Source organism: Notolabrus celidotus, chromosome 17, assembly GCF_009762535.1.
Source record: "Notolabrus celidotus isolate fNotCel1 chromosome 17, fNotCel1.pri, whole genome shotgun sequence".
Classification (NCBI taxonomy): domain Eukaryota; kingdom Metazoa; phylum Chordata; class Actinopteri; order Labriformes; family Labridae; genus Notolabrus; species Notolabrus celidotus.
In genome coordinates, this window is record NC_048288.1 from 19692871 (window position 1) to 19703350 (window position 10480).

Here is a 10480-nt window from a genome sequence, read left to right on the forward strand (position 1 = left end):
GTGGTACGCACTGTGTAGAGTTTGTTACTTCTCCCTGTGCATGCCTGGGTTCTCTCCAGCAAATCCAGCCTCCTCCTCCCACAGTCCAATAACATGCTCACCAGGTTGAGTGGTCACTCTAAAATGCCCATAGGTGTGAGTGCATGTATGGTTATCTGTCTCTACATGTTAGTCCTGTGATAGGCTGGCAACCTCTCCAGGGTGTACCCTGCCTCTCGCCCAATGACAGAGCTAGGCTCAAGCCCCCGGCGACCACAAAAAGGATAAGCAATGAAGATAATGGATGGAAATTGGGTTCGCCTCAACTTCTTTTCAGCTTTACTCTCTTTTGTCTTTTATTCAAAACATATAGAGGACTTCTCATTTGCTGGTTCTGCAGCTTTTTTGTACCCTTTGTTTTGTTGCTATTTATCCAATGACCCCAAAACTGTGGCGCTATTTGCAAACTGGCTGCAAGAACCAAGACAAATTTGGTCCAATAACAACACATTTCTGAGAAAGTACAGGAGTGCCAAGACACACATCAAAGCCTCACAGGAGCTAGTCTGGTACTTAGACTGTATCATGAAGCAATATCGCCACCCTGTGGTTAAATCAAAAACTACAAGAAAACGCTTACAAATGCACCACACGTTGAAATGAGATGCATGTTCATTTTATTTCACTGGTTCCATTTGACAGGGTGGAAAATCACATTTCCTTCAATATCCGAGAACCTGGAAAGAAAACATTACAAGAAAGAAGTCAGGCAACTGATATATGCAAACAAAATACAGTGACATTTTCAGAGTAACATCATAGAGGTTACAGACTTACTGAATAGATCCAGTCTTGGAAGAAAGAGACCCTGGTGAAGACAGTGGGCTTCCTCACTTGGTTGCACATGCCAGCTGGTCCGTAACTGACGACACCGTGGACCCTCCAGGCTCCATCGATGAAACAGTTCAGGGGGCCTCCAGAGTCGCCCTGTGATAAGGAGCAATAAAAAAGATATAGGAGTAAAAAATAGATCATGCAATGAAATATGGGACATAACCTCTGCAACAGCCTCTTCAACTCCTTTTATCTTTGGAGGGAGTTCAATTGTATTAAATATCAGCACAGTTGTAATTTTGTCATAGCAAGAGAAAATCCCAGTTGTGCCGCCACACAACTTAAGGTGTGTTATTCCTTTTAAACAGCAGACTTGCAAGCAAAATGTAATTAACAACTAAGTCCAAGTCCCTGTCCTGTTTCACTGTGTATCAGCACTCATGGAATGCCTCTTGTCCAATCACATGACTTGGTTGCAACTAACTGTTCATAACACTGGTTCCCAAAGGGGGGGTCGAGAGACACTGATGGGGGGGTCATGTGATGCCTTCATATGTTTCTTAAAAATCTAAATTGTATATTCTATCCATCATTATGTGTATATATTTTTTTAAATACAGTGGATCAGGTTTATGCAAATCAGAATCTACATATCCTATCACTTCTACAGGCTGAACATGAAGATTACTTGCATTATACTTTCTGCCTTTTTAAAATTATTACAAAATTTATAATGAAATGATATTATGGTTGTTGTTTTTCTACCGTCTGCTTTTGGATTGGCCAATTAGTGCTTCTCCACGGCTGTAAGCAACATTTTTAAGACATACTTAAGCGACCTTTCAACCCCCTATGTGCCTGGGTGGCCCCTAAGGTCTGTGGATGCATCTCTGCTGGTTGTGCTAAGATCCCGCCTTAAAACAAAAGGTGACCAGGCCTTTTCAATCAGAGCTCCAATTTTGTGGAACTCCCTGCCACTGACAATTAGACAGTCCACAACTGCTTTTAAATCCTCACTAAAAACATTTTTATATAAGAAGGCATCCTCCACCCCTAATTCTTGAACTTGCTCTGCATTCAGATGTCTTGTTTTGCTTGTCTTTTTTTCTCCCCCGTTTGCACCGTTTTTTACGCTTTGTAATTCTCTGCTTTTTTGTTGTGAAACACTTTGTAACCTTGTTAAGAAAAGTGCTATATAAATAAAGTTTATTATTAGTAGTAGTAGTAGTATTTAACCATGCCAAGTAACAGTGGGGGTCCCAGGTCTTTGGCACCATTATTTTGGGGATCCTGGGCTGAAAAGTTGTGGAACCCCTGTTCTATAAGGCAGTATCAATCTCTGCTTCTTTTTTTTTTTTACTGCAAATACAACTGAACTGTGGATCAATTAAAATATTACTGAATGGTCTTGGGAGTGGAAACCTAGCAAAACATGTTTTATAACCCAAAAGGCCTTGAATTGAATGTTAGCAATGGAGCAAAACATGAGTTGTGTTTGTAGGTTGTTACCTTTAAAGAGAAATGTGCATGAGTGCGTGTTGGGTTAAACTGGTTCAAGCACAAGGCTGCCCTGTGTTAAGCTGATTTACACAGATGTTTTAGTACCTGGCAGCCTGAAATGACTCCATCTCCTCCAGCACACACCATGGTTTTCAGAGCAATGGTACCCCACCACTCAGGCTGAGAGCAGATTGAATGCTCCACCACCCTGATAGGAGCTACCTGCAGGATTTCAGGAGTGGTTCCATAATCTACAGAAAGGTTAAAGAGGAAAGGCATTATTACATAGGCATTAATATTGTGCATCGGGAGTGCATTGTGTGTTTTCTCACAGTCCATAAGACCCCAGCCGGTAATTTGACAGGTGAAGTCATGAGGCAGCATCTGTTCAGGAGAGGGGAGCTCAGCAATAGTCACATAGCCGTTGTCATACACAGGCACAGACAGTCTCAGGATAGCGATGTCGTTGCTAAAAAACAGTAAACAAATAAAGAAAAAGAATAATATCATATGCAAAAATATATGTCTTTCATGCAGCAAAGTTTTTACTGTTTTGATTTGAAAATGTAGAGGTACTGTCGTTGGAGGTTTGGGAGCAGATTTGCAGTTTTCAGTGGTCTTCCACTAACTCCAGAGACTGGAGAGAACATTGCTGGAAAAATATTATCAGGTACTTTAAGACCCCATATCAAGAAAAAGGGGGTACAAAAAAAGGGATACAAGACAGATGTGTTGGAGACAATGTGGCTCAACAGAGGCAAATCATTTTAATTTATTCTGGGACTGTCCTAAACTGAGTTTATTTTGGAATGATATCCACAAGACACTAGGCAAGGTGTTTGAGACTCAAGTATCCATTACCTTTGAGGCTCTGTACTTGGGTCATGTTCTCTGTCTGAAAAAGAGGAGTGATATAAAGCTGCTGCAAGTGCTTTCAGCAGACACTAAAAAATCAATCACCAGAAGGTGGCATAAAACCAGCAGCATGACTTGTTTGGAATAATTTTGGAAATATTTCAAATGGAGAAGTTGATTTACTTTCTGAGGATCCAAAAGGACACATTTTATCAAATTTGGAATAAGTGGATTCAATTTATAACCCCAGTGTGAGTGGATTTTATAGGACTCCACCCAGGTAGTAACCCTCCCCCTCCTTAGAGAATAAAACATAAATGTAAGCTCCCTTAGTTTTTGTGTAAATAGTTATATATCTGATAGTTTGTTTAATGGATGTATGCAGGAAAATTAGTGTTGATTACTGACTGAAGAGGTGAGGATTAATGTATATGTATGTGTTTAAATGTCAAGAGTATAAATGAATGCATTCACCTGGAAAGATGGAGGACAGAAACATTTAAGGACTAAGTGGCTATGCGGAAATACTATTTCTCTCTATGCATACGCATATAAAAGACTGGAAAAGGATGAATACAATTATTGAAGTGTTGTAAATTTTGCATTGTTACCCTTTCCAAATAAAAATACAATTAAAAAAAAGAAAAAAAAGAAAATGTAGAGGTAAAAAAGTTCTAATGCCCTCTTGTGTTGAATAGGACAGATGAAAGTAAGTGCATGTATTCCCCCCAACCCTGACACCCCCCCTATCAACACAATTGCGTTCCTAAACAGCGTATCTCTCGAAATTGACACAATAATTTGAGTTGATCATTGTACCCTTTGCCAAGGTCTCCATTCCAACCGGGATGGACGTGGATCCTGTCCACACTGATGAACTGCTCACTGCCATCGTACTCATACAGGTTGTACTCACCAGCGACCACACGGTACCCAGTAGGATCATTACTGAGAGGGATGAAGGAAAAACAAACATGAAATACTTACTAGAATTGTATTTATCAGGAGACAGGAATATGAACGGCACATGACTGTTTGGTGCATTCTGTTTGAAATGTACTGGTAAATATCTTAGGTGTATACACTGCAAAAAGCCAGCCTTCAGAAACAAGAACAAATATACAAAAATTATGGGGTTCATTACTTGAACTAAGAAAAATTATCTGCCAACAGAACAAGAAAATTTGACTTTCCAAAAGAAGTAAAAATATCTAACCATAATGAACCCAGAAATACCTTAAAGTTAGTGTATTTTCACTAATAACAAGTGCATTTCTCTTGATAGAAATAAAAAATATGAGACTTCTTTTCTCAATATGTTGAAAATTATTCTTAAATTAAGTCAATGCTAAAGCCATTATCTTTTATTTTTATTTATTTGGGCTTTTACACCTTTTATTTGTAGAGGAGGGGGCAGTGGATAGTGCAGGAAAGTGGGAGAGAGTGGGGGAATGACACGCGGGACAGAGGCCACCGGCTGTATTCAAACCCGGGCCATCTGTTTCATAGGTGCGCAATTTAACAATTAGGCTAAGTCTGCACCCTAGTGCCATTGTCTTGACATAATGACATGCACTAGGCCTTACATTTCTTGAAACCAGCAAAGTTATACCAAAAACTAATCTAGTTTTCTTGATGGACATACAAAAGTTAAGAATATATTTCTCATTATGTAGGATCATTTTCTGCCTTGTAATTTGGAAGAAGTTATCTGAATTATTTCTGTTTGAAACGGATTGAAAGGTAAATGTTTAAATATTAAGTGTCAGTTTACAGTACTGTGCCAACTGTACTAATATAGAGTAGTATATTTTCTATTATTTCATTGAAAAGAAAACAGTGGATTACATTTGGCTGTCATTTGTTTTAATTGTGTGAATATGAAACAATTGTGTCAAAGTAATAATAAATAACAAAATATTACGTTGAAAAAGCAGTTTTATACTTGTGAGTGTTGATGAAACAGCTTTGTAACAGTTGATATTCTAGTTTCAAGCATGTATTACTCGATATAAAATCTCAGTAACAAGCTGTAATATCTTACTGAGATCATTTAGGACCAAAACACTCAAACACTCTAACATAAAAACTGCTTAGTGAGAAAAAATATCTTATCAGGCAGAAAACAAGCAAATTTCACTCTTATCTGAGATATTCAATCTTACTTCGATTTCAGTTTTTGCAGTGTAGTTAATAAAAAGTAGTAAAAGAGCTAACCTGAGGATACAGTGAGCTGCTGTCATCACATGGAAACCATCAATGATAGAGCCTCCACATAAGTGATAGTAAGACCCATCCCCGTATGAATCATACTGGAGAGAAATCTAACAGAAAAACAGAGATGAAATACTCACTGATTTGTAGTAACTGTAGTAATGGATTGATTTTTTAAAAAAAGTAGTGCTCATCATTTTACCTGCCATTTCCAGGTGTTGGGTTCAGCATTGCTGCCTCCGATGACTCGCTCATTGTGCACTCTATGGTTGAAGGGTTCTTCAGCCCAGATGAGCCCTTTCGTGTGAACATGGACAGAGAACACAAAGGTAAAAATGTTTTAATCATCATACAATAATTTCTCTATTATATCCTATAGATTGTTTGGGGTAAGTTTCTTGTGCAACTTACCAATGCAGGACAGAAAAGCCACAAGCCCAATCATCTTGCCGCAGTTAGGATCTGCAGAGTTTGAGTTTAACTATTTATAACCCTCTGAGACTGGAAGACCTCCAGAAAGTGTCGAGCAACCCTTATTCTACCTGCCAAAATCAGTAATCCATGTGGATAACTCCTGAACATCTTCCAGAATCTCTCATGCTATGATGAGAAATAAGCAACAATTTGGGAAAAGTGTTACCTTATAGATATTTCTTAAGCTTATAAATATTTCCACATCCATAAATAAAGTCATGAATGCATCTTCATGGCATTTGAAATGTAGTTTTAATTTGGATAGAAGAATATCAAACACAAGAGTTCATATTAGTTATCATGGTGGGAAAAGAGCAGGTGCATTACCATGCAGGCAAAATGTAACTGACCATGTGTAGAGAGTGGAACACAAGCACATTTTTTTCCAACAGATAAGTGTTTTAGGGGAAAAACAACTCGTGGAAATAACACAGTGTTCTGTGACTGTTTGCTGTGCCTTATTTAGAGATGGTTTATTTTGTAGCTTCATTTAAAAATATAAATATAAGTGCTTCTCAAAAAGTTATTAAAGACGATACAATCACTTCTGAATTGCAATACAGTCAGTTATTTTTATTGTATTGTTATTGTCATTATATCATGATGAATTTTGTGGTAAAACTTTGTCTTGTGTTTAACAGCTGTCTGAACACACAACATTGTCCAGATGATCAACCGGTTCACTTAAGCTACAAGCTCTTTCTCATACTCTGACCAAATTGCAGTGGTGGACACTAACAAAGTAAATTTACTTGAGTACAGTACTTAAGTACATTTTTTGAGTATCTGTACTTTACTTTTGTAAATTATCTTTTGGGGATACTTATTACTTTTACTCCACTACATTCAGAAGACAATTATTGTACTGTTTACTCCACTACATTTCTATCACTTCTCTAGTTACTCACTACTTTAGCTTTGAAGTCAGCTCATGAATTTCCTTCCCTTCTAAAATGTGTTTGTGTAGTTCTGTTTGTCTCAGTGGTTTAGTCGTACCTGTATATTGTGTGTCTCCACGGTTGAACGTGGAGCAAACACAGAGCATCACTCAGATCAGGCAGTTCATTTAGAGGTGGTAATGATGGCAATACTTCTCCACCTGAGCACACATGTCCATATCTTCAGCCCGTGTTAGAGGTTTTTGAAATGAAGAATGATACGTATTGTTTGAAATGTTCTCCCTGTTTCCCACTCTGCCCAAACATACAAAAAGTCACAGTCCAACATGAGAAAGCGTGTTGAGCTACATAACATTTGTTTTATTCCAGATGAACATTTCAAACTAAGTTGTCTGTGCTTGGAGTAACTTAGTTGCCATTTTTATTCCATAGTATAGTTTTTAGAGATTTCTAGTAATGTTTTCTAAATAAACATGATGTAACAGAATGTCATGTATTCATTTGCACTCATGTAATGTGAAAATACAACGATTTGTGATCTTTTAAGAAGTACTTTGAATACTTAAGCCTCTTTAAAAGCAAGTACTTCATGACTTTACCTCAAGTAATAATCTGACAGAGAAACTTTCACTTGTATTGGAGTAATGTTTGAACTGGAGGATCTATACTTTGACCTAAGTAATGAAGACGTGTACTCTGTCCACCACTGCCAAATTGATACATTTTCATCATGCTCTGTGTTAACTGTGCCTTAATTTAGGACATGTAAGTGCTTACTTTGTTTAATCAGTCAATCGTTATTCATATAGATTTATCTCGAGACTTTACAAAAAAGAGCAGGTCTAAACCATACTCTGTTATATTATATTCAAAGACCCAACATCAAGATAGGATAAGATCCAGTACCATGTTACAGGCAAGACTGTCAGCAGATTTGTCAGCATTTCACTACTTACAGTGGCAAGGAAAAACTTCCTTCTAACAGACAGAAACCTTGAGGAGAACCAGACTCATGTTAGACAGCCATCTGCCTCAACAGTGTTGGGGCTGGGAAGAGGGATAGAGGAAGATGCAGAAAGAGACAGAGACAAGTAATGACAACATCAACGTCATCAGTTAGAGTTGGACTGTAGCAGCTGGAGTCTGTTACGTCCATAACAGCTGGAAAACTGCAGCAGGGATCCAGAGGAACCTATGAGACAAGGGAGCTTAGGGACTCCCACAGAGATCTATGGATAGTCACTTTAATGGGACATGAAGATTTAAAGTTAGTAACAGACGGATGGTGGAAAGAGAGGGAAAGACTGGATCCCAGTGTATCAGCTCCCCCAGCAGTCTGAGCCTATAGCAGCATATAAGAATTGGTTCAAACCTGAGCCAGCCCCAACTAAGCTTTATCAAAAAGGAAAGTTTCAAGCCTACTATTGAAAGTAGAGAGGGTGTCTGCCTCCTGGACCCTGACTGGTTGATGACTCAACCGAGAGGCCTGATAACTGAAGGCTTTCAAAGACTTTAGGTTCTACGAGCAGGCCTGCACACTGGGAGTGTAGTGCTCTAGAGGGATAACAGGGCACTAAGAGATCTTTAAAATATGATGCCACCTGACCATTAAGAGCTTTGACATAATGGGGAGCCAGCAGTTTACAAAATCCCTTCTATTTTACTATGGCAAATAAAAAAAAAATTCTGTTTGTAGAACTGATGTTGGATCGATCATTTCTGATGAGTTACTGATAAGATACTTGTGCTTTGATAAGAAGGATAAGCGCTCAGTGAGGAAACCCATCCCACTACTGATAAGTTCCACAGACTACCACATGACTCCTCGTGTCCCCCACAGCCCAAGAGAGATAGGACAAATGGGCATTCACGTTGGCACCTCCCCTCACTGATGTTTCATTAGGTTGAATGTAACTGCTGATCGGCTTCTACTCCACAGCGTCAGGTAGATCTGTGGCAGCAGCTATAATATTTGTTACTTGCACAAGGTCACTTTGAGTGACATGTAATGGGGACTCTTCTGGAAATTTTGACACATTTTCTTGGATTTTTTCCATTTTAATTGGCTTCTACATTACTTTAACTACAAACAACCAGCTATTGAAATCCTGACCTCAACTTTTAGGACTTTTGATTAAACCTCTATTTACAGAGAGGACTGGTTAAAATGAGTTCAGTCATGGTACTACATAGCCCGAGACATGCGGACTTGCCTAATCTCATTCAAAAATAATAAACAGGAGTTATTGGACACCCTCAAAAATGTCAAGGCTGGGGCTTAGACAGGACCACAGTTGTTGGAGAAGCCGGGCACATTGATCCACATGCTGTATGAATGTGAAATTGTAAAGGACTTCTGGTCAGATGTAGTTAAATGTATAAATTATATGTAAAAAACAGAGTTCACTAAGAACCCAGCATTACCAGAGGAGACTAATCTGCCCTCAAAAAACTATTTTTGGGTGAAATTAGCTTTTATAAGAGGATGCAGGATAGTGCTGAGGCATTGGAAATCAAAACAGAAGATCCGTTTTAGTGAATGGAGAGATGAACCGGCCAGGATAGCTTCATTTGAACAGCTTATCTACAGAATGAATAATAACACTAAAGTATTCAGATCAATATGGGGTCCTTATCTGGAAATGATTGGAGAAGGTGACTATGGTATCTGATGTGCAATTAATTTGTCCTCTATTTCTGATGAACGTCGTGTATGATTATGAAATGTAATAGTGTGACATAAAATACTATATATGTTAACCTCTAAACATCACCCAGAAAATTAGGAATACTATTTTATTAATATTTTTTGTATTTATTTATTTTATCATCATTACTATTATTATCATATGTATTTTTTTGTTGTTGTTGGTTTTGTATCACTTATATATAATTTGTCAACTTGTGTTGAACAAAGAAATACTGAAAAAATGCAATAAAAAGTTGAATGACAAAAAAACTGCTGACTATTTTTGGATGAATCTATGAATCTTTTAGTCTATGTAATGTCAAAACATGTAGCACAGTTGCCATACAGCATGCTCTTAAAATAGTTTTGTAGTGAAGGGTTCTCTAAGTTTAATATGTGGATTTTACAAAAACATAAGGTACACTTTTAAGTATGCATCACCTGCCTGTATGTCTGTATAGACAGCATTCACGTTCTGCAGTTTGACCACTAGATGGCAGTGAAGCACAAATGATGGAGCAGCAGCAGCAGTTTCAATAGCACCCATTGTCCAACCTTTCCCTCTAAAGATAAATCAACTTGATTCAAGGAATGTCCAACAGTATGGAACATGTTATCTTTGCTTTAGTATTTATGCTGAATACGTCACGTCTCTCTGACTCCGATCTATGACAGTTTAAAACTAAAGCTGTCACAGACGTAGATTACTTTTAACAAAGTATTGATCATTTTTTGAGGGGGGAGGGTATCAGATACGTCTTCATAAGTGATCTGTCTTGTAGGGCTTTCTTATTCGGGTTCATTTACTGTCCAGTAGATTGTGATGAATCTAAATCTGGTCCGCACTAAGTTAAAGAAAGCCAGAACATTCAGTCTCAGCATAGGTAAGCCCTCACATGGATTCAAACCTGATACCAGCTTGTTAAGGCTTTGTAGGGTTTAGGTTTATTTATTTTTCAGGAGATCATGGTTAATCAAAAGCATGCTCTAAAATCATTCCAGCAACGCCCCAAAAAATCCCCTCAGAGTGGAACAC

The 10480-nt window shown here is 38.1% G+C and overlaps 1 protein-coding gene across 1 annotated transcript; it reads right to left on the reverse strand.

The window, feature by feature from the left end:
• Positions 1-639: 639 nt before the first annotated feature.
• LOC117828836 (elastase-1-like) lies at positions 640-5844 on the reverse strand. Its single transcript, XM_034706180.1, has 8 exons — positions 5794-5844; positions 5585-5679; positions 5386-5492; positions 3988-4116; positions 2646-2782; positions 2419-2564; positions 817-966; positions 640-716 (listed from the first exon to the last, which is right to left on the reverse strand). Exons 1-8 carry the CDS (start codon positions 5825-5827, stop codon positions 702-704), a joined length of 813 nt encoding a protein of 270 aa, XP_034562071.1. The 5' UTR covers positions 5828-5844; the 3' UTR covers positions 640-701.
• Positions 5845-10480: the final 4636 nt, after the last annotated feature.

Coding starts and splice junctions, on each gene's coding strand:
- LOC117828836 (XM_034706180.1), bottom strand. CDS start 5,827: ATGATTGGGCTTGTGGCTTTTCTGTCCTGCATTG. Junction 2,783..3,987: donor AATGGAGACCTTGGCAAAGG/GTACAATGATCA, acceptor ACTGTTTTTTAG/CAACGACATCGCTATCCTGA. Junction 967..2,418: donor GAGTCATTTCAGGCTGCCAG/GTACTAAAACAT, acceptor TCCTTATCACAG/GGCGACTCTGGAGGCCCCCT.